This window comes from Dunckerocampus dactyliophorus, chromosome 8 (genome assembly GCF_027744805.1).
Source record: "Dunckerocampus dactyliophorus isolate RoL2022-P2 chromosome 8, RoL_Ddac_1.1, whole genome shotgun sequence".
NCBI lineage: Eukaryota > Metazoa > Chordata > Actinopteri > Syngnathiformes > Syngnathidae > Dunckerocampus > Dunckerocampus dactyliophorus.
This window is the reverse complement of record NC_072826.1, coordinates 30,460,243-30,484,561: the sequence shown is the minus strand read 5'-3', so window position 1 is coordinate 30,484,561 and position 24,319 is coordinate 30,460,243. Positions and strand designations below refer to the sequence as shown.

At 42.4% G+C, this 24,319-nt stretch overlaps 2 protein-coding genes across 12 annotated transcripts in view; one reads left to right on the top strand and one right to left on the bottom strand.

The window, feature by feature from the left end:
- The first annotated feature begins 125 nt into the window (after positions 1-125).
- Positions 126-14,383, top strand: b4galnt1b (beta-1,4-N-acetyl-galactosaminyl transferase 1b). 4 transcript variants are annotated; one of them, XM_054783804.1, is made up of 13 exons: positions 139-543; positions 2,982-3,022; positions 3,974-4,034; positions 4,843-5,052; positions 6,553-6,723; positions 6,803-6,909; positions 6,974-7,011; positions 7,082-7,262; positions 8,739-8,831; positions 9,293-9,480; positions 9,554-9,694; positions 10,018-10,255; positions 12,342-14,381. In XM_054783804.1, exons 4-13 carry the CDS (start codon positions 4,844-4,846, stop codon positions 12,560-12,562), a joined length of 1,587 nt encoding a protein of 528 aa, XP_054639779.1. In that variant the 5' UTR covers positions 139-543; positions 2,982-3,022; positions 3,974-4,034; position 4,843; the 3' UTR covers positions 12,563-14,381. The 4 variants fall into 4 exon arrangements, with proteins under 4 accessions (XP_054639781.1, XP_054639780.1, XP_054639779.1 ...); XM_054783806.1 differs by lacking the exon at positions 10,018-10,255 and having other exon boundaries at positions 126-543; positions 12,342-14,383; XM_054783805.1 differs by lacking the exon at positions 8,739-8,831 and having other exon boundaries at positions 138-543; positions 12,342-14,382.
- Positions 13,359-24,319, bottom strand: part of arhgef25b (Rho guanine nucleotide exchange factor (GEF) 25b) — a 42,506-nt gene continuing 31,545 nt past the window's right edge. For 5 of the 8 annotated variants that reach the window (XM_054783791.1, XM_054783794.1, XM_054783792.1 and 2 more), the window contains 12 exons: positions 23,889-23,955; positions 23,589-23,692; positions 23,427-23,496; positions 22,674-22,763; positions 22,504-22,596; positions 22,386-22,436; positions 22,244-22,321; positions 21,982-22,173; positions 19,330-19,510; positions 19,055-19,248; positions 18,874-18,987; positions 13,359-17,779 (listed from right to left, as the gene is read on the bottom strand). In XM_054783791.1, coding sequence (XP_054639766.1) covers positions 17,729-17,779; positions 18,874-18,987; positions 19,055-19,248; positions 19,330-19,510; positions 21,982-22,173; positions 22,244-22,321; positions 22,386-22,436; positions 22,504-22,596; positions 22,674-22,763; positions 23,427-23,496; positions 23,589-23,692; positions 23,889-23,955 — 1,285 coding nt within the window. In that variant the 3' untranslated portion in view covers positions 13,359-17,728. The remainder of the gene's footprint in view (positions 17,780-18,873; positions 18,988-19,054; positions 19,249-19,329; positions 19,511-21,981; positions 22,174-22,243; positions 22,322-22,385; positions 22,437-22,503; positions 22,597-22,673; positions 22,764-23,426; positions 23,497-23,588; positions 23,693-23,888; positions 23,956-24,319) is intronic. The other 3 variants (XR_008572184.1, XR_008572185.1, XM_054783796.1) reach the window with 3 other exon arrangements.

Here is a 24,319-nt window from a genome sequence, read left to right as displayed (position 1 = left end):
ATCGGGGCCATTCCAGTTATAGAGTTCAGTGATAACACCGCAGCTTTCCATGAACGCACCATTTAAGTCTGCGCCAGGGGGCAGGCTACTTGCAGCGGATTGGTCAGGATAAAGGATGTGGTCCTCTGTGATTGGCTGATTAGGCTGTCAGTCTCTTCATGAACACGTTTATGTATGTGTGTTTGGTCATTCAATGGCTGAAAATTGTGTTGTTTTTACCCAAATGCAACAACAATTTTTTTGTAATTATTAAAAACTCGATTTAAAATCCAGCATACAGAGCGACTACACTATTTAAGGACGTGTTCCTTGCAATGGCGTGGTTACATGCCAGCACAGATGATGCGTACGATAATAAGCCGCGTTGGGATTCATTCATGAAGAGTAGCTTGCATGTATTTTCTTGCAGTTTATTGATGTACGCCAGCCTGCACTCCTCCGCTTACACATCCATCTGCAGGAGGGAGGAGGATCCGCAAGAGCTTTCTTGCATCCAGCCCAGCGAGTGCAGGGGAACCGGATGCGTTGCGCTTTTGATTTAAGGTGAGTGTTGACGTGGACTTGTATATTAAAATGCTCTATATTACTCAAAAGACACGTGCGTGGAATGGCGTCATAGGGCTGATGGTGAAAATGCGTTCATGTCATCCCTTCAGTTTTTTTTTTTCACCCGTCTAGGCCTCGTGCAGCCCCTGCAGTCTGACATGATGTGTGAGGATGCTGTGCATGCCATTTTTTATATTCTATTGTATCAATAGCATGTCCCTCTATGAGCACCCCTCCTCCATGTTTGCTAATTATGCATGGTGGTGGTGATTGGGCGTCTTCTTGACGCTTATCTGGAAGCGGCATGTTGACTTTATAACAAGCTTGTTATCATCCAGCGTGCTAAAAGTGAGCTGCATCCTGAATAAAAAACACTGCACCTGCTCCTACAAAACATAATCATGATGGAATAACACATCCTATAGAGTATATGACACACCACTGCAAGCACGATTGTAAACATATAGCGCTACACATTAGGTAAAGTCAGGCCTTCTTATGTGTAGAACATTTCATTCAACCGTCTCCTATTTTTTTTCCTTCAAATTCTTGTCACATAAAAAACAAAATTACATTGATTGGGCTGATATATCACAAAGCAAAATGTGTCGCCGCCGCAACAGGAAGTGAGCACTTTGAAGTGGACCAGTCCCATATAGTGTTTTTCAATGATTTGACATGCAGCGGTTGCACAATACTGGAAGTACAGTAATCCCTCGTAACCCGAACGTGATGACTGCATTTCTGCAAGGTAGGATTCCTAATTTATACATGCAATATTTTCAGTTTGAGCATAGAAAACGTCTTTACACCTTCTAAATACACTTTTTTGACATAAAATAAAATAAAATAACACCCCTATGGTCACCGTTACACTCCTATTACCCAATATGGAAGACATAATGAGAGCAAATAAGGCATAGAAAACGTGTCAGCTGCTGCACAATACTTATTTGTGTTGTGGAAAGGATTGCGTTGTTTATACCTTGAACTTTGTCATCAAAGAATGCTGCAAAGTCGTTGCACTTTGATGTAGAAGTGAGTTGTCAGGGCAGTGAAACTGGAGGGTTTGTTCATCTGTGAACTGTAGCAAACAGTACACCTGAGTTGTTACTACACTTGATTATTTCCCTTTGGTTTGGTTGAAAAATACACTTTTTAACATGATTAGAGCCCTCTAGACATGAAATAACACCCCTAAAGTCACTTTCACACTCCTATTACCCAATATAGTAGACATAATAGGAGAAAATAAGACAAATTAGACATAAATAAGACAAAATAGAATAACAAGTTGGCAGTTCCTTGTTTTTTTTTTCTGGACAGCGTACTTCCTTGCAGCTTTAAATGTCTTTACGCTGGTATTAGCCAATATAGTAGACAGAATAAGAGTAAATAAGCCATGTAAGATGTAAATGAAAGTGTCACAGTAAATGTGTTCCCTAGGGAACCTTAGTGAGGAGTCTAGTGCCCGTCTCACCAAACACCGACACCTAGTGGCCCATGAAGAATACTACATTCACAATTACTATGCTTCTTCTTTATTATGAACCTTTATTTAACCAGATAAAAACCTGTTGAGATCAGGATCTCTTTTACAAGGGTGACCAGGCCAAGAGGTCAGCAGCACACGTCACACGTGATAAATGTACAAATCTCGGAGGGGACAATAAACAATGTATATGAACACACATACTTTGTAAAGTGCAGGTGTTTTGTGAGAAATACATAAAAGCTGTTTAAAACAAAGGTGCTGTTCTGTGGTCTCACGCTCTTTGTCCAACAGCAAGGACCGAAAGGCTCCAAAAGGGATGAGTTCTGAGAGCTTTAATTCAGCCTGTAAAAGATTCCACGCTGTGGGGGCTGCAAAACTGAACGCTTTCTTCCCCAGTTCAGTTGTGACACGAGGAACAGCGAGGATGGGGGATGTCACAAGATCGCAAGGCATAGTGACTTTCAGTTCTCTGAAGTAAAGTACTTAAATATGTTGGGACTAAGCCAAGCAGAGCCTTCTAAATCAGGATCAGCCAATGCGTATACGTGTGCGCACTTAAAGAGGGCAGTCCTGGTTTTGCATATAAGTCACAGTGATGTGTGAGGCGGCCATCACCAGAGACAAACCTCAAGGTGCTGTGATAAACTGTGTTTAAGGATTGGAGACACTTGAGAGGAGCACCCATATACAGCACATCTCCGTAATCTTCTGCCTTGTATTTGTGTTTTACTTCATTTAGTTACATCATTTAGACATTTTTATGCTTGAAAATGCTTCACTTAGGCCAAGAAGAAGTACAATGTGCTTAAACATGTTTTTCATGACTAATAATAGGCCATATTCAACCACAACACAGTGATCTTTCGTTATTATCGATGTTTGTTGAATAAAGTGGAAGTAGTAAAGTATACATGGGCTAATAATTCCTTCTTTTTCACAGGAACGCAATTTTCCCGGGGATGCAGATTTGTTGACTGTTAGGTACGGTACATGTTTCTTGCTTGGGTAATAGTTAGCATTGCCAGAGGCCACACCGTTTACTCCCAAGGACACGGTGGTGATCAATTATCCATCTTATCAGTTTTAGGGCCTCGACCTCATGTGATTTAATGCTAGTTTAGTTTCTGTAGCATGCCTGTTCACCGCTGCAAGGTGAGAAAAAACCCCCGTTGAGCGGAAGAGAGGGACTTCCTGTCATTTTGTTTCAACGCTGGCTGTTTTCATCGCCCATTTAAACGGTTCTCTGGTAAAAGCCACAATTACACAAGGTTTCCATTTGCATGCTTGCTGTGGCGATACACTTCAGTTGCCATTTTACAAGGCTCACGAGGCATCACCACCGGAGGACAGGAGCCATTTGTGGTCGATTCCAAACTCCAGATAATTGGATGAGGTTATGCCTGCTTGTCCCAGGACGTCTTAACCAACGTCGCTTCATTGCGGCACTACGGAGCCCCGGAGGGGACATGGAGAAAAAAAAATATGATGGGTAAAAAAAAAAAAAAAGAACAAACTTTGGCGTTCCCTCGCAAAACAGTTTTGTGTTATCTCGCAAAAGTTTTGCAAGGGAACGCAAAAGTTTTTTTTTTTTTTTTTTTTTTACCCATCATATTTTTTTTCCCATGTCCCCACGGGGCCTCCATACGGCACTGATATCTTTATATCTGTATGTGACGAAGACACTCGCATCTGCTTTGGCGACAGAGCGCCGCGGGCATCTTGTTCACGTACGCGTTCCACAGCGGAAGAAGAGGTGAGTGTCTTCGTCAACGCACAGGCGACAGTGCGCAGGGACACGGCGGGAGACAGATATGATGCCAAGCGTTTTGTGAGGTTTGAGTTTTTGAGAAGGCATTTTTGTGATGCAAATGTTTTTATCTTTTGAACGCATATTGTTTTTAGAAGCCAAACTTTCTACTTAATCGTCCCCAGTAACTCAGCGGAACCACGTTCTTCATCTGACCAGAACTGGACTGAGGAGACCAAGTGGCGGGTAAGTCGCTGTTATTGGACTACGATGCTGAGGGGGGTGTCATCCAACTTCATGTCAAAACGTCCCAACTATCCCTTGCAAAATGTGCAAAACGTACATTCTTGATATTTTTCAACTATTCTGAACATTTTCATCAGGACTGCATGTCTTATTTTTGTCTTATTGTCTACTATATTGGGTAATAGGAGTGTAAAGGTGACTATAGGGGTGTTATTGCATGTCTAGAGGGCTCTAATCATGTGAAAAAGCATATTTAGAAGGTTGTTTATGTCTTATTTTCTCTTATTATGTCTACTATATTGGGTAATAGGAGTGTAAAGGTGACTATAGGGGTGTTATTGCATGTCTAGAGGGCTCTAATCATGTGAAAAAGCATATTTAGAAGGTTGTTTATGTCTTATTTTCTCTTATTATGTCTACTATATTGGGTAATAGGAGTGTAAAGGTGACTATAGGGGTGCTATTTCATGTCTAGAGGGCTCTAATCATGTTAAAAAGTGTATTTGGATGGTCATAAACGGAATGTTTATGCTCTAATTACCAAAATATTCCATGTATACATCAAGAATCCTATCAGTCGGGTGTGTAACCAATGAAGCGCCATGAACGAGGGATTGCTGTACTTCAGAGATGACAACCTTGGGTGTAGCAAGAGGTAGCATCAAGCACCAAAGCGGAAAAGGAAGAAAATAAAAGCAAAAAAGAGAAATAAACGACATGGAATGTTGAACATGACATCATGCTGTTGGTCTCATAATAATGTTTGGATTGATTGGCTTGATTAGTCGAGTCGTTGTCATGTGTTTAGGATGCGTTCCCTGAGGAAGCCCCTCCTCTTCGCCATGCTGGTGTCAGTGGTTCTGGTGCTGGTTCTCATCCACACGTGGCCCACCCGTGAGCCCACCACAGTAGAGGTCTGGCAGCGACCTGAACTGCTAGAGAGGCACAACCACCGTCCCCCGCAAGCCGACCCCCAACTGAGCGCCATCCCCTTCCACGTGCGTGAGAGCGTAGCAAGGTAAGAGCTAGCCTAGCTTTCTTCTTCTTTTCTTTTCAAGCATAACGTCAATGCTGTAAATAATGGACGAGGTCCTAATTATTTCCTCAATGTGAGAACTCCATTTTATAACTTTAATGATAATTTGGAGTGCATGAGAAAGGATAAGCGGCATAGAAAATGGATGGATGGATGGATGGATGGTTTCAGACCCGACGGCGATACATCAACTTCCGCGATATTGCATTCAATATTAATATATGGAATATTTTCATATATATATATATATATATATATATATATACATATACTGTATTTTTACCCTTTTTCTTTCACCTCACATTTGCTCCCAAATGCCGATACTACACGACCTCTCTGAAAAGCAAAGTCCAGGCTCGTACCGGTGGATGGTGGCTTCAAATAATAATATACAGTTGGAAATCCCCCAGTTTTTGAATGCTTCATGCGAGCGGCGATATGTACCATTTTGTTTGAAGGCACCTTTTCCTGCTCTGACACGCTGCAGAAATCCAGTAGATACATTATTCATCTCCGAGAGACACTCACACAGATGGACTACCGTACTGTTTTCTCATCCTTTCCCTTTCACTTTCACTTCTTTTCTGCTCCCAAATGCTGATACTATGTGGGAATGCATAAAAGTAAGATTGGACGACCTTATTGAGCGCTAATATGTATGTTTGTGGTACACAACCTCTTTGGAAAAAAGTCCAGGCTGTGTCTTTATTCATTTTGTGCTTTTAATTTGATGTTGTTCCTGTCGTGTAGTGTAGTGTTACACAATACACAAGAAATAAGATCAATTAGATGGCTATAATGTACGCATGTTTTACTGATGTGTTGATGACTAGCTAGTGCACTGCTAATCCTTGCTAATTCTAGCGCTGAATTGACAGAAGCCCCCCGACATAGCTGTCCTCGGCTATGCCTGCCGTTAACTTGCAGCTCGTACCCACATTTTAGCCCACAGTTCCAGGCGAAACATCAGCCCAGCGACGGCTCACTTCTAAAGGAAACACACGGCAGGTGGTGCACTCGTACGCCAGGGTACCACTGTACAAATGGCAATAAAAACATACCGGCAGTGCTTCAGTGCCTTCTCGCTTCTCTATGGCAAGTGGTCTACGGCGTAGTCTGTGACAATTCATCACAGCGACAGTAGATACTAAGAACTTTGGTCTTGTTGCGGGAGCCGTCTGCCGGGGCTTTGAGGCTAAACCTACCAATCAAAATACTCTTTTCTTTCTCTATTTCTGCTCAGTATTTGCTCCAGCTCGTCGCTCCACGGTGACAACTGCGACGTCGACCGAGGGTCAAACAGCACGTGCGCACGTTAATCGCGCGTCAATATTGTGTCTATACGACTGATCCGGGCTATACCCAGCTTCTCGCCCAAAGTCGGCTGGGATAGGCTCCAGCATGTGCTGGAGGCATGAACGGGAGCGTTTACGGTCGAGTGCACGATGACCTCCAGAGTGTTTGCCGTTGTGACTTTGCCAGCTTGTTGGGGCGCAACGGATGCGTGTGCGAGAGTGAAGGCGTGAGCTTGCCCTTCTTGCAAATGCTCACCTCGCGGGTGTCAGCTCAGCCGCTGCACACGGCCTTCCAGGCCTCGGAGCTGGAGGAGGTGAAGAGGAGGCGGGACAAGGAGTTCAAGAGTCTCCAGAACAGGCAAGCAGCGCCGTCCAAACAAAGCAAGAGCACTCGAGCACGAGAGCTGGTGGTGACGGGTGTATGGCGTGCCTTCCAGGTTGCACACACCTGCTGACACGCTCATCATAGCTGAGGCTAACAATCCTTTGCAGTATCCCACACAGGGAGTGGAGGTACGGCCGCTGAAAACCATCATCATCCCAGGTATGACGCACCACATGTGAATGAGCCATAAAAGAATCTATTCGAATTCTACTGCTCATTTCAGGTTTGGCGTTCCAGGCACCTCCCAGAGACCACTACTCAGTGAGTATTTACTGACGCATCCACGTTGGAAGACATCATCATCACGCGCGTCTTTGCCGTGCGACTGCAGATCAACCTCACCGCCACGCTGGGGACCCTGAACGTGGCCGCCGAGGTGGACGGGGTACAAATCCGAGGCGACGGCGAGATGCACATGTCTCTGTCCAGCGGCGTGCTGACCAAGCTCAACCGACAGCTGCAGTTTGTCACCTACACAAACACCGTCTTCCACCCCAGCAACGCCGACACAGGTGGCGCGCGCATGCACGCACACACGCACGCACGCACGCACGCACACACACACACACACACCTCAGCATTGACACTTTCTCTCATCTACGTGGAATTGTCTATGAATGAATGAACGGCAGAAGCCACATCAAACCAAATTCAATCCTAATCTACTGAAAAATCATATCTGATATGAAAATGGAGTGTGAAACCAAGTTTCATTTGAATCTGATCCAGATTGAGCATTTGGCACTAACCTAAATTTAACATAATATATCTTTTTTATAGTTTGCACAATAAAAATGCAGTACATATATTTTATATTAGTGCGAAACCATTCTTAATATGGATTTGATCCAAATTGAGCGCTGGGCACTAATCTAAATTGAACATTAAAATATATTGTTTATAATCTGCAAAATGAAATAAAGATGATTGTACATGAAACCATAGTGTTAAACCAAATTTGATCTGGTTTTGACCCAGATTGAGCATTTGGAACTAATTTAAATTAAGCATCAGAAATGTATTTTTTGTTAATAATATACCAAATCAAAGTAAAATAAATGTATTTGATAATAAACTAGTGAGTGAAACCAATTTTAATCCGGATCTGATTCAGATTGGGCATTTGGCACTCATTTTAATTTAACATTGACAATATATAATCTGCAAAATGGTATTAAAATAAATGTATTTGATATTAAACTGGTAAGTGAAACCAATTTTAATCTGGATCTGATCCCAATAGGGCCGTTGGCTCCTAACTTTTTTTTTATAATCTGCAAAATAAAATAAACATATTTGATATTAAACCAGTGAGAGAAACCAATTTTAATTTGGATCTGATCCAGATTCCGCATTTGGCAGCTATTATATTTAACATTTTAAAAAAACTAGGTTTTTTTTTAATTTATTAAAAAAACATCTCATAAGAAATTGTAGTGTGAAACCAAATGTAATCTGGATCTGATCAATATTCAGCATTTGACAGAAATGATATTTATCATATTAAAAGAAAAGAGTTTCTTTAATCTATAAAAAAACAACCCAGATCTTATATGAAAATGTAGTGTGAAACCAAATTGAACCAGGTTTTGATCAAGATTCAGGATTTGACAGCAATTGTATTTAACATTTAAAAGAAGATACAATGATTTTTTAAAAATCTATTAAAAAACTGATCTATGAACTGTAGTGTGGAACCAAGTTTAATCTGGGTCTGATCCAGATTGAGGAATTACCACCTATTTTAATTTCTCATCAAAAAGATTTTATTTGAATGGAATCTGTTGTGATATGAGACTAGAATATGAAGCCAGGTTAAATGTGGATCTAATCCAGATTCAGTATTTGACCTCCTGTTTAGTTCTTAAGATCTGAGATGGTTCATGGTTCTGGAATTGTGCAGGTGAGAAATGTTTGCGTGTGTATCAGAGGTGTGAGAGTAGCAGGTGTATTCCAAGTCCAAGTCCAAGCTGTGTTGTGTTCGTCAGTGCACGTGGAGACAGAGGGCCATGGCGCCAACTTCATCATCAAGGTCCGTCACGGCGTGACACCCAAACTGTACAACGCAGGACCCAAAGGAGGTGCCTTCCACTTTCCTTTATTTCTTTTCTTTTCTTTTCTTTTCTTTTCGGGAAATGTTGCCCATCATCCACAATCCTTATGTGAGACAGGAACACACGTCTTTCTCTTTTCTGTGCCTTCTAAAGATAGAAAAACAGATCAAATGAGGCAGCTCATTAATGCACGTAATGGGACGCACCTCCAAAAAGCGCCAACCAGGCTCCATTTCCATGATGTGAGCTGGATATGAACCACATTGTTATTTTTGTTATTAACATTGTTACGCCCAAGAACTACCTTACCTGCGTAGTGACACCTCGCCACACCACAGCAGCTACTATTAGCCGGCTAGCGACTAGCTTCACCACACACTCGCTCACAATGCCTCAGGCCGCTAGCAAAAAGTAACGCTACATATAGAAAAGAGAAAGACATGTTCTCATGTCTCACGAGGATTGTGCGGTTCTTCTTCTGTGTGCAGAGTACAACATCAGCGCTCTGGTCACCATCGTCACCAAGACTTTCCTGCGTTACGACAAGCTTCAAAACCTCATTGACAGCGTGAGAAAATACTACCCCACCGTGACCATTATCATCGCCGACGACAATAAAGATCCCCAAACCATCTCGGGCCCTTACATTGAGCATTACACCATGCCTTTTGGAAAGGTAAGGGCCACCCAGGGGTGCTTTAGGGTGGTAGATACTCAGATACTTTGCCTGCGTGTGTCTTGTCTTCTAGGGCTGGTTCGCCGGGCGAAACCTGGCCGTTTCCCAGGTGACCACCAAGTATGTGCTGTGGGCGGATGATGACTTCATCTTCACGAGCAAGACTAAGCTGGAGAAGCTTGTGGACGTTTTAGAGAGGACCACGTTGGACCTGGTGAGAGACAAACACACACGCACACACTTTTTTTGTCTTACCTTGTCCTGTCCAGCCATTAGGGCAGATGGTATTGTTGATCTAAATGCCCTTAACAGGGACGAGTGTGAGATACACTTCCCCTGTTATACAGAAATTACAGACAAAGGAGGTATCGCCTCTCCCCCACCCAACGGAGGCCGAGGTGGTGAAGATGTAACACCCAGCACCTGCCCCCCTCCCCTCCATTGAAATAAATAAAAGAGGACAGCTCTGACACAAACACACTTTTGCTGTTTTACTTTTCTGGTGTCTTACCTGCGTGCGCGCGTGTGCGTGTGGAGGTGGGCGGTGCAGTGCGGGAGGTGACAGGGTACACCAGCACCTACAGGCATACCATATCCATTGAATCCGGGGAGGAAGATGGCGACTGTCTGCACGTCAGGAGAGGCTTCCATCACGTCATCCAAGGCTTCCCCAACTGTGTGGTGACAGACGGGGTGATCAATTTCTTCCTGGCTCGCACCGACAAGATCCAGCAGGTGGGCTTCGACCCGCGCCTCAACAGGGTGGCTCACCTGGGTGAGTACAGGGGAGACGTGTTGACTTCACAATTTGAGGAAATGCCGCAGCCTATTCGCCGGGTGCACCGGGCTCTCCGATCAAAACACATCGGCGTTACAACATCTGTGGCTGTAGGCAACCCTTGATGTTGATTTTTTTGTGTTTCTTCCGTGCGTGGTCAACATCCAGCAGCTTCATCTACCTCTGCATGCGCTTTCCAATGTTGCTACTTGTGAAAGCCATGCGTGGTCCACTTGTTTCTTCCAGGAGCGTCATGAGATGATGCACCAGATTGTAACTTTTATTTGAGGAAAACTGTTTGATATTAAACTAAACCCATCTAAACCCATTTTAATCTGGGTCTGATGCTGATTCAGCATTTGGCACAAATTTTAATTTAACGTTAAAAATATATTTTTATAATCTGCACAATAAAAAAAAAATTGATATTAAACTAGGGAGTGAAACCAATTCTAATCTGGCTCTGATCCAGATTGGGCATCTGCCACTAATTTAATTTAACATTAAAATATACATTTTTCAGTTTCCACAAAATAAAATAAATATATTTGATAATAAACCAGTGAGTGAAACCAATTCTTATCAGGATCTGATCCAGATTGGGAATCTGGCACTAATTTTAATTTAACATTAAAATATATATATTTTTAGCGTCTACGAAATAAAATATATTCGATATTAAACTAGTGAGTGAAACCAATTCTAATCTGGATCAGATCCAGATTTAGCATTTGGCACTTGTTTTAATTTGACATTAAAATATGCATTTTTCAGCATCCACAAAATAAAATAAATATATTTGATAATAAACCAGTGAGTGAAACCAATTCTTATCTGGATTTGATCCAGATTGGGAATCTGGCATTAATTTTAATTTAACATTAAAATATATATATTTTTTAGCGTCTACGAAATAAAATATATTCGATATTAAACTAGTGAGTGAAACCAATTCTAATCTAGATCAGATCCAGATTTAGCATTTGGCACTAATTTTAATTGGACATTAAAATATACATTTTATAGCATCTACAAAATAAAAAAAATATATTTGATATTAAACTAGGGAGTGAAACCCATTTTTAATCTGGATCTGATCCAGATTCGGCATCTGGCACTAATGTTAATTTAACATTAAAATGTACATTTTTAAGCATCTACAAAATAAAATAAATATATTTGATATTAAACTAGTGAGTGAAACCAATTCTAATCTGGATCAGATCCAGATTTAGCATTTGGCACTTGTTTTAATTTGACATTAAAATATGCATTTTTCAGCATCCACAAAATAAAATAAATATATTTGATAATAAACCAGTGAGTGAAACCAATTCTTATCTGGCTCTGATCCAGATTGGGAATCTGGCACTAATTTTAATTTAACATTAAAATATATATATTTTTTAGCGTCTACGAAATAAAATATATTCGATATTAAACTAGTAAGTGAAACCAATTCTAATCTGGATCAGATCCAGATTTAGCATTTGGCACTAATTTTAATTGGACATTAAAATATACATTTTATAGCGTCTACAAAATAAAATAAATATATTTGATATTAAACTAGTGAGTGAAACCAATTCTAATCTGGATCAGATCCAGATTTAGCATTTGGCACTTGTTTTAATTTGACATTAAAATATGCATTTTTCAGCATCCACAAAATAAAATAAATATATTTGATAATAAACCAGTGAGTGAAACCAATTCTTATCTGGCTCTGATCCAGATTGGGAATCTGGCACTAATTTTAATTTAACATTAAAATATATATATTTTTTAGCGTCTACGAAATAAAATATATTCGATATTAAACTAGTAAGTGAAACCAATTCTAATCTGGATCAGATCCAGATTTAGCATTTGGCACTAATTTTAATTGGACATTAAAATATACATTTTATAGCGTCTACAAAATAAAATAAATATATTTGATATTAAACTAGTGAGTGAAACCAATTCTAATCTTGATCTGATCCAGATTGGGCATCTGGCACTAATTTTAATTTAACATTAAAATATAATTTTTTTTGATGATGTCGGTGTCTGAGAGTCACGCGATGGCGTTTGTTTGCAGAGTTTTTCATCGACGGCCTGGGATCTCTCCACGTGGGCTCTTGCGACGACGTCATCGTGGGCCACGCCAGCAAGATCAAACTTCCCTGGGCGAGTCAGTCGGAAAGCGACAAGGCCTACGCCAAGTTCCGTTACTCGCCGTCCTCCCCCAACGCCACGCAAAGCAGACTCGGCCTGATGTACTTCAAGTATCGACTGCAGTGTTTGACTCACGGAAATTAGTTTGGGCTTTTCGGAACCCGAACCTGCCAAAGGACAACGGTGCTTTTCTTGTGTGCCACCGCAAACGCTATTCACACGCACGTCTTCTTGTTTACAAAGACCACGTGAGACTTGGTGAGTCACGTGTGTCCGTCCTGTAAAGGCACCCTGGACGCCTTCACCTGATATTGTGACCACTTTTGAGGCGTTTCTATCGCGTCGCTCAGGTGTCTAGAGGAGGAGGAGCCTATTGGGCGCTGCCTCAGACTTACTGCACCAACCTCAAGCGGAGGCAAAAGTTGTCTTGCTAGTAAATTATTGATGATGCTGTTCTTTTTTACAATGGCCTTTAGAGGGCGCCATTTGGCAATAAAGTAGCTAGACCGCCTGTTTGCCATTCAGCATGTGCTCACCCACATACTGGACTTATTTCCTGGGTAAATACTTTTTCTGATGGTAACTTAGAGTAAACAGAAAGTGCTCTGATGGCGCTATCTGCAGGGGAAACAAAGCGTGCTGCAGCTTGGGATCCAGCAGGAAAAAGTCCCACAGCTCAACTGACCCAACGGAACATCACAAAAAGTCATGACGACAATTCATGAAAATAACATTTCTGTCATCATGACATTAACGTTGTAATATTGGGAGTTTAAAAATGTCATTTTTACAGAAAACTGGTCATTTACAGTGAGTGGGGTGCCCAAAGTGCGGACAGGGGGCCACTTGTGGCACATGACTGTTTTGTTTTTTTCATCAGCCCTCGACACATTTTAAAAATACAATTACACAAGAAAACTAAAAAAAAAACAAAAAGAGGGATGGCAAAAAGAGCAGTTGTTTTACTGTAATCAAGTAGAGATATTTGAATAACGTCATAACACCAAAATAATTTAGGCAATATTACAGGAGAACATTTTTGGGAAATCAGGCTGGGACAAGTTGTGACATTACGAGAACAAAGTCCAAATATTGAATCCAGTCATTGTGTTACGAAAAAATAATCAAAAAACAACAACAGCAAAAATACAATTAAACAAGAAAACTAAGAAAAACAAGAAACATTTTACTACAGTCAAGTAGAAATAATTGAATAAAGTCATCATATTCATACAATTTTAAAAAAATGTTTTGTGTTATGTTATTGTTATGACAAAACATGTATCATAATAATTTGGCCAAGAACTTCTGCAATAATTTACAATATCAGTAACAAAACAGAAGAAAGCTGTATATTTTTGGAAAATGGGGTTGGGAACAAATGGTGACATTACGAGAACAAAGTCCAAATATTATGGGAATAAAAGTGTTACAAAAAATGACAAGACGACAGTTGAAAAGCGGTGGAGAAAAAGTACATAATCCACTTTGTCACCGATAAAGCAAGAAACTTGTTTTCTGTAAATATACAATTAGAAAGTGGAAAATCGTTTGATTTTACGTGTGTGGCCCTCGCTGGGAAAAGCTTGGACCCTCCCACCCCCCACCCCCCGCCCCCAACCTGATTTGTGCTTTTCAGTGTGACCCTGATGCTGATACAAAGTGGTTATTTATGACTGTGTTTTTTGTCCAATTGTATGTGCTGCCTTATTATTATTACAGTATTATGACAAGGCAGAGGAGGAAGAGGAGAGGACCAAGCACTGAACCTTGAGGGACACCTCAGTATTAATATCACTATTAAAACTAGCAAATGCTGAGGACTTCAACGCTTCAGCTGACATTTTTGTCAGGTGTCTTTGTCTTTGTGAAACGTCTTATTTTGTGTAAATGTATGACGTGAAGGGGCAGCCCTCATTGGACTCTGGTGTTAAAATAAAACTGCGTCCTGGGCGGAAGGTGTCATGTCTCGATGTGGCCACGGAAGACTGAAGGGTCGATGAAAGGTCTTTTACACGTGACTACAAAGACCAAGCAGTCCATTTCAATGTTCATTCTTTGATTGCTGACACAAAATAGCAACAATATGACACGTTTAAGGGCCAAATGACCAAAGTGGGTGACGATCAGAAAGAAATACGTGACTTCTTCCACGAGAGGGCACTGTCAGCTTGATGCACTTATGTCGATGATGTCATCCTAGCCAACGTGCAGGGTTTCAGACTTACTATGTTGATGTTTCAAATGTTGATGACATGGGCGTGTGTTCCATATCATGAGCTTGGTGTGTTTTTAGCTAATCCCTGCTTTCATTTTTATGTCGCTCCCAAATCTCTTGATGGGCAGTACAGTATACTGTATGTTTCCTGCATTTGCCTCACATATATATATATATATATATAAATATATACCATATATATACACAGTGTATACTGCTCAAAAAATTAGAGGAACACTTTGAAAACAGGACGTCGGGCCCTCAGGCCACCCTCATGGAGCCTGTTTCTGATTGTTTGGTCAGAAACATTCACACCAGTGGCCTGCTGGAGGTCATTTTGTAGGGCTCTGGCAGTGCTCATCCTGTTCCTCCTTGCACAAAGGAGCAGATACCGATCCTGCTGAGGGTTGAAGGACCTTCTACGGCCCTGTCCAGCTCTCCTGGAGTAACTACCTGTCTCCTGGAATCTCCTCCATGCGTCCAGGTACCACAGTGATGCCCTGGTCCAGATCTGGGAGGAGATCCCCCAGGACACAATCCGTAGTCTCATTAGGAGCATGCCCCCACGTTGTCAGGCATGCGTACAAGCACGTGGGGGCCACACAGTGGGATGAAAGGACCCACCCACCTTGAGATGACGTGCGACGGTCACGAAGCATTTAAGGAAGGCTTCTGGAGGCGAGTCCACGTCACGCTTCCTACAAGCGTAAGAAGAAACTGACCGCTGTGTCGTAAAAGGAAGTCCAATAGAAGCATACTCACCACGCGTGATGGGCACACGGTCACATGGGATCGCTGGGTTTTGGGGGGGGGGGGTTAAGCTCTTCACATACCAACCAAACACAGCTACTACTTCCTCTTCTATGGTCGTCATCACACTTTGGGAGGAAATGCAGGATTTTCCTTTTTATTTACAGTCAAGCAGAAGACAAGCAGGCTGTGGGTACTCAACACTTTTCTCTCCATTCCCTTTCCCTCGTCCTCTCTGCTCGGCGACACAAGCAGAGATGCACTTTGTTCAGACAAGAGGAGCAAAGGGCAACTGGTCGCTTGTGAAAAATGATGCATTAGAAAAATAAGACATTCCAGTGGAAAAAGGACAAATACAAATGCAAACATGTGACGTGTCGGCCATGCTTGAACACAAGTTGTCATCTCCACATCTCATTTATGCACGCAGGAAAGAAGAACACACCACAGCGTCATCGCAACTTGAAAGGACAGCACGTCAGTCATGTGCAGTCAGAAACAAACATAAATATTCATATGGGTCCATTCAACTGTGTTAGAAGCGTTTATCTGGATGATAGCCATCGTCTTTAACATCACGTTGCTGAATTTGCCCTTTTCCCGATCAAATAAATACCTGGCACAAAGGTGAGACGAGGCTCTGCTCCTCCTTTCTGCTTGTCAGCATGTTGCCAATGTACAATCATGTTTGCAGAAAGTATGGAGAGAAACGTTACACGGTAATCCCTCCTTTATGGCGGTTTATTAGGGCTCCAGACCCCACTGTGATAAGTGAATTCCGCCAAGTAGGATTCCTTATTTATAAATGGAATATTTTGCTAGTAAGAGCATAGAAAACCTGATTACCACCTTCTAAATACACTTTAACATTATTAGAGCCCTCTAGGCATGAAATAACACCCCTATAGTCACCTTTACACTCCTTTTACCCAATATAGTAGACATAATAGGAGAAAATAAGACATACAAAACCTGTTTACCACCTTCTAAATACACTTTTTTTTTTAAACATGATTAGAGCCCTCTAGGCAGGAAATAACACCCTTATAGTCACCTTTACACTCCTATTACCCAATATTTTAGACATAATAAGAGAAAATAAGACATTCATGACCTTGTAGATACAGTTTTTAACATTATTAGAGCCCTCTAGGCAGGATATAACACCCCTGTAGTCACCTTTACACTCCTATTACCCAATATAGTAGACATAATAAGAGAAAATAAGACATAAAAAACCTGTTTACCACCTTCTCAATACACATTTTAACATTATTAGAGTCCTCTAGACATGAAATAACACCCCTATAGTCACCTTTACACTCCTATTACCCAATATAGTAGACATAATAAGAGAAAATAAGACATAAAAAACCTGATTACCACCTTCTAAATACACTTTTTTAACATTATTAGAGCCCTCTCGGTATGAAATAACACCCTTATGGTCACCTTTACACTCCTATTACCCAATATAGTAGACATAATAAGAGAAAATAAGACATAAAGAAACCTGTTTACCACCTTCTAAATACACATTTTAACATTATTAGAGACCTCTAGACATGAAATAACACCCCTATAGTCACCTTTACACTCCTATTACCCAATATTTTAGACATAATAAGAGAAAATAAGACATTCATGATCTTGTAGATACAGTTTTTAACATTATTACAGCCCTCTAGGCAGGATATAACACCCCTATGGTCACCTTTCCACTCCTATTACCCAATATAGTAGACATAATAGGAGAAAATTTGACATAAATAAGACTCATTTTCACGTGTGTTGCTGTAAATGTGTTCCGGAGGCTCCGACAGGAAGTGACGTAGAAAGATGATGATTGAAAGCTGCAATAAAAGCCATCAGCCAACATGACAGTGGCATTACTGACACCTAGTGACCGGTGTGCAATACTACACAGCAACACAACCTCTTTCAACGCATCTTCTGGATGGATTTAGACATTTTTATGCTTCATTTCGGCAGCTTTGCTGAAATCAATATGTTTATGTTCATATATCTGTTGACCAATACCATGACTTATTATTTTCGTATTTGGTGCTTCTGTAAGACTGCAGCCGTGGAATGTGGAGCGTGAAGTGGTGAAGGATTTGCTGTTGATCAAATTCATAAATGTCACTAAGAAGTCTTTGAAAGCCGATTTTTCTCCCCAAAAGCAATTTATTCTCTTCTTCCTTTGTGAGCAACCTATATTAATTAAAGAGTGCGTGCCTCACCAGCCGTGAAGCTGACCGCATGCCACTGCTTTAAACAGTGGCTCTCATCCCACAGGTGCGGATATGATTTGTTTTGGGGGGTTTTTGGGGCAGATGGACTCAGGTTTCACTGTCGTGGAAGGTGGTCGCCTGGAGGCTGGCAGTCACACCCTAAAAGAAGAAACAGTTACAAGCTAACAACAAAACCAATGCAGAGCCAGTGTGGCTGTAGTCATTAGGTACGGCCACTAGAGGGAGCATTCAGGCCAAAATACATCCAGACAGTCCGGGCACTTAGCCCCACATTAGTGTCTATTGTACCACACAACCTTTTTAATACGGGACACTTACGTCATGCAACCGTTTGGAAAATGCTCCACTGAGGCCAAAAATACATCAAATCAGCTTAATTATGCATATTTTCACTAATAATAGTCTGTAGTCAACCACAAAACATTAACTCATTCAACCCCAAAGACGTCGTTACACGTTTTTATAAACCAGACGGCTTCATCCCATCAACACTTTTATACCTCTCCTGTGTTTGTTGGCGCCAGAGGCAAAAAGAGGCGCTGACAGATTTCACTTCAGAGCAATTTGAAGCCACAAAAATGGCCACAAGGTGGCAGAAGCGCACTGGATAAGAGCCCGGCAGGGATCACGTGGACGGAAAAGCCACACGTGACAGGAAGGAGGAAGTGGGAGAGCGTGGAGGAGTGTAGCGCGCAGAAGGTTACGCACGGTAGGGACATTTTAAACGCCAGCACGTGCGTGCGCACGCATGGTTCAGTTCCAAATGTGACAAGTGTAAGTAGTTGATGGTTATGTTTGTAAATAAATGGCTATTTTGATGCTTTTTGTGTTGTTTATGTTGGTATAGTTGTTCAGATATTTCAGCTGTCACAAAAGCAAACAAATATTTGTGTCAAAATTAAAGTTATGCTCTCCCTTTTTTTAGTCAGGAACTGATATTTTCCTGAAACTTACCTATGTTCTACTGCTGATTACTAAAGAACGCAAAAAGGTAGAAACAACCTTTTTTTCCTGATGAAAGACGGGAGTCTAATGTTTCTTTTGGTAGGTTCCATGTTTCTATAGCAACACAACACAATATTCTGTGGGCCTTGAAAGATCGGTCCAAGCGGCCGCTACTTTGTCTTTTGGAAAGTGGCCAGGATTGAATGAGTTCTTTAACATATTTTGAAACACCGTGATGGAGTGAAGCTGTGAAATTGGAAGCGCAAAGAGGCGAGGGATGACTGTACCCGCATGCTGGGTGTCCCGTGGCGTTCCGTCGCTTGTGGACGCAAACTGAGGCGTGGCTGTGACGAGGGAGGAAGGTGGTCTGCTTGACGTGTCGCGGCACACGGGTTGGAGACCTTCCGAAGAGGGAGGATAAAAGATGAGAGCCATGAAAGGCTGGAATGGGAATGCAGGGAAGGCTACCGCTTTTACTGCTGGGCTGTGCTGGGGCGGATGCAGCGACGGCAGGGAGGTGTTGTGAGACAACAGGCCGGGCTGCTGGTGGCGGTCCGTGGACGCACACGAGAACGGCTGCAGGACGCCGGGAGACTTCACGTTCCTGCCAAGGCTGCTTGATTTGCTCTCCCTTCGTTGGTACTCTATAGGCGACTGGAGGGCTGCAGCAGGGACGAGAATGACGGTATTAATGACCCCCCCCCATCTGATGGTTTCACTGTCAAGATATTATGCTTCGGTACCGTTAAGGAAGTTCCTTTGGGTCTCTAAAATCTGCAGCACATCACTGAGCCAAGTGTGTCGTATCTCCGGAGACGACGCCTGCATGACAAAGCGAGTTACGCTGCCGTTCGTGCCGCGGGACGTCAGGATGAGGCAGCTCGGGTCTTCCACACCATTCTGCTCCACGCCCAAGCAGCTGACCTGTTATGAGTCCAAACTTTGATGTACTTTTTCCATGAATGAAGCATTTTTAAGCATAAAAATGAAGTCAAACACAAACATAAGGCATTCAGAAGACGCATTCAAAGACGTGATGGCGTGTGGTATTCTCCACTACACCACGACGTTTTTCAGTGTAGATGTAAGTGGAGTTTGTGCTCACCTGAAGGTGAGAAGGACCGGAACCAATCAGTACCTGTAGATTTGTCCTAATCAGACATTATGACCTTACTAGAGGACAGAGGGGGAGGAGCCCCCTGCGCTGGCCCAGCAAGGTGCACTGTATTCGGGCGCACGCTCCGAGCAGCCGGTGTGCCTCCACGGAGATCTCTGGCAAACCTTTTGCACTTTTCAGGTGGCTGGTGAGTTTATTTGTGAGCTGGGTGTTTTTTTTTCCCCACATCAGGGAGAATTTGGCACACCGAGCTCACGGAATGTCTTCCTCGGAAAGTGAATGTTTGTTCCCAAGTGGGCTCAGCGGAAGCTGCGACAGGCCGTTAGCGTCGCAGGCAGGAGAAAAAAAGGAGCGCTTCATTTGCTCACCGCCGCACAATACGGATAATCTTGCCTCATTGGAGCATTTGATCGCTTACGGGAGCTATTTTTAACGCTACGGGATTCATCAGGGTCCATCCATCCACTTTCGATGCCAGGGGTCGGCAACCCGTGGCTCCGTCCGCCTCGCATGATGGGTTTTTAACACCGAAGTAGGGGAAATGTGCGTGTGAAATATGCCACTCACGCATAGTACGACAAATGTCATTACCAGGATAGACAGCGTAAACACGAGCAATGTGTTTTACAACGAGAAGCGCGCTGTAGCTACGCGCTCGCTATTTGCTGGGGCAGTGACCCCAGGAGAGGCAGATACTGGAACATTTGGACAACATGAACATTTTTACAAGTTTATAAACTGTGTAATGTTTTGCGGCGTCCGACTATTTTCTTTTTTTTTTACTGGGAGAGGATGCAAAAGGGCTCTTTTGATGGTAAAGGTTGCCGACCCCTGATGCCGCTTATCCTCACTAGAGTGGCGGGTACGCTGGAGCATGTTCTCCCCGCTTTTCTCCAGGCACTCCGGTTAGGTTGAGGTCAGCTGGGATAGGCTCCAGCATACCCCCACGACCCTAATGAGGATAAGCGGCTTAAAAACGGCAGACGCAGCGGCGGCAGTCCGCCCTCCCATAGCTCCAAAAAGTCCTGAAAGGACTATCCCATGTGACTGCGCATGTGAACATTGATTCCGCAGGAGGGGAGCAAAGCAAACTTGTCGGCGTGGTTTGGAGCGTAGGTACCCCAGGGGAGCGCAGAAGACGAGAGGAAACAAGTGCAGAGGATGCAGGACTGTGGTTGCGGACATGAAGCTTTTCATCACAAAGATGTGAGTATTGTACAAGAGGACCAGGGTTGAGTGGATGGTAAGAGAAGGTAACTTACACAGGTATCAGGTATACTGTACATATCATTATTATTAGCCTGTCAGGTATCCATATTATTATTATTATTATTAGCATTCAGGTATCCATATTATTATTATTATTATTATTATTATTATTATTATTATTAGCATGTCAGGTATCCATATTATTATTATTATTATTATTATTATTATTAGCATGTCAGGTATCCATATTATTATTATTATTATTATTATTATTATTATTATTATTATTATTAGCATGTCAGGTATCCATATTATTATTATTATTATTATTATTATTATTATTATTATTATTATTATTATTATTATTAGCATGTCAGGTATCCATATTATTATTATTATTATTATTATTATTATTATTATTATTATTAGCATGTCAGGTATCCATATTATTATTATTATTATTATTATTATTATTAGCATGTCAGGTATCCATATTATTATTATTATTATTATTATTATTATTATTAGCATGTCAGGTATCCATATTATTATTATTATTATTATTATTATTATTATTATTATTAGCATGTCAGGTATCCATATTATTATTATTATTATTATTATTATTATTATTATTATTATTATTATTATTAGCATGTCAGGTGTCCATATTATTATTATTATTATTATTATTATTATTATTATTGTTATTATTATTAGCATGTCAGGTATCCATATTATTATTATTATTATTATTATTATTATTATTATTATTAGCATGTCAGGTATCCATATTATTATTATTATTATTATTATTAGCATGTCAGGTATCCATATTATTATTATTATTATTATTATTAGCATGTCAGGTATCCATATTATTATTATTATTATTATTATTAGCATGTCAGGTATCCATATTATTATTATTATTATTATTATTAGCATGTCAGGTATCCATATTATTATTATTATTATTATTATTAAGCATGTCAGGTATCCATATTATTATTATTATTAGCATCTTTTTCACCATGTGGCCCTTGGGTAGATTATTATCACCACTTACCTTGATGCTGTTTTTAAAAGTGTATCCCGGTAAAGAGAAGCCTTTTTTCTTATCAAGCGGCTCGCTGAAGATGACCAGCTGCTCAAACAGGAAGACCCTCCTCTCCTTGGGTCTGGACAGGAAGCCGCCTTCCTGCTCGCTGACGGAGAAGGTGTCCTGCTGGAGCAGCTTCCCCTGTGCCGTGATTTTCCCCTGACACAAACGCACGTCCGTCACACAGCCGTCGTGAAACATCGGTGGAAGTGGAAGTGGAGCATCTCACCTCGAAGCCTTGCAGCCTGCCCACGTTCATCATGTCGTTGCAGCGTTTGGGCACAAAGCACATCACCTCCACTGCCCTCTGCAGGACAAAAACCAACGTCAAAAGACGCCCGGTGCGCCAACCAACGCTTCCAACGGAATACCTGGAGCTCCCCCACATCCCGTCCCGCTTTGCTGTAATACTTGAGGAAGTCCTGCGGATGACAAAGAACTTTGAATGGATGTCAGACGTGCTAGCGATGACGCAGAAGCGGCGTGGACCTTCAGTAGAAGCTGGTACTTCATGATCCGCTGGACGGGTTTGATCAGCAGGTCGTTGAGCTGCAGCCTGTGACCCAACTGCTGCCTGAGATCCTGCCGGGCGACACGTGAACGTGGCGAGGATGTGACGTTCAGGAACACCATTCATCGAGCATTCACCGCGGCCATACCTCAAAGAAGGTCTCCATGTGCTCAGAGACAACGTGCTCTGATTTGGGTTTGTTCTGACAGTACACCACGTACATGTGCAGCCGCCGCTCCTGCAAGCACACGCACACGCAGGCTTGGCTTGAACGGAACGCAGCACGGATGATTGCTGATGGATGATTGCTGTGATGGATGGACAGCTAGCTGGAGGGTGTTTGGGGGGTTGGATGGTTGGATTTATTCCAGCACCGGAGTCCATCACATAGCACAACAATCTTATGTAACCCGACATAAGATGAATGGTGCTCTGTTGGATGCATTTCTGGGGGGTGGGTGGTTGCATTGGTGGTTGAGGGTGGTGGGTTGGATGGATGCTTGGGTCATGGATGGTTTGAGGAGGGTAGGCTGGGAAGGGGGATGGATGTCTGGATGGTGGTGGTGCACCCAAAGCGCTTCACAAGCCCATTATTCAGTCCCACACTGGTGGTGGTAAACTACATCTGGAGCTACAGCTGCCATCGGGTAGTCTGAGGGCCTCTCTGACCACCACCAAACATGCGGACATTCATACACCGGTGTGGGCGAGGAGGGTAAAGTGTCACAACGGTGACTGGGTGAAGGTTTCTGGACAACGTGCTCCACCTCCTGAACCGCCGGTCGGTTGGTCGAGGGGGTGTTGTGTTTAAGGGCTGGACGGGTGCACGGGTTTTGTGGACCGCATGGGAGTGGCAGCCAATCAGACAAACTCCCAACAAAAGCAGAAAGCAGAGGCTCACGTGTTTAATGAAGAGGCGGGCCAGGGCGTCGGGATCAGACACGCATTTCTCCAGCTCGCCCAGGAAGTAGCTGAGGAACACCACGCGGGAAAAAGTCTCATAGGTGACAACAACGTGGCGGAAAAAGTGTCCTTGATGTCACAAAAGTGTCTTTTCAGTCACCTCTTATGCCAGTCGAATATCTGGTGGACGTTTCCAAACACAATCCTGTCTTTGCCTTGAAGGTCTTCTGGAACGCCCTGATGAGCCATGGTTGCCATGTAACCCTACACACACACACACACACACACACACGCGCACACACACACACACACACACGCGCACACACACACACACACGCACACGCACGCACACGCACACGCACACACACACGCACACGCACACACACACACACACACACACGCACGCCCCAGAAGATGCACACTTCATGTAGTGGGGGCTACAAAGCCAGACATGCCGTACCTGTACGATGAGTCCAAGGTCTTCCACATACAAGCGTTCAGTCTCTATTAGCTCCATCAGCACGTATCTAAGAGACAAACATGCTAAGCTAATGACTTGCTTTCTTCGTGTCTTATTAGCAGCGCCGTCACGACAGTTGAAGAAAAGTACAATGAAAACAAAAAAAGACAATATGTTGCAATCTTCTCATTGAATTTCTACTAGGTGACACTCTTCTGCACGCCGTGTGTATGCTAGCGGCCCCGCCCCCACCCACCCAGACAAAGACTGAAATCTAGTTCCAGCTCCAGTTGAATACCAAAGGCGTATTTACACGTTTTTATGAGGCCAAAGGCCTCATCCCAACAACGTACTTATACGCCTTTTACGGGTTTTTTTGCACAAAAAGATGTGATGACGCATCTCTCCACTAACGCATTTCAATGCAGAAG

Excerpts from the sequence above, each read along its gene's own strand:
- b4galnt1b (XM_054783804.1), top strand. The coding sequence starts at position 4,844 with ATGCGTTCCCTGAGGAAGCCCCTCCTCTTCGCCATGCTGGTGTCAGTG. Across the intron at positions 5,053-6,552 it reads GTGCGTGAGAGCGTAGCAAG|CTTGTTGGGGCGCAACGGAT; the intron begins GTAAGAGCTAGC and ends TGACTTTGCCAG. Across the intron at positions 6,910-6,973 it reads GAAAACCATCATCATCCCAG|GTTTGGCGTTCCAGGCACCT; the intron begins GTATGACGCACC and ends TGCTCATTTCAG.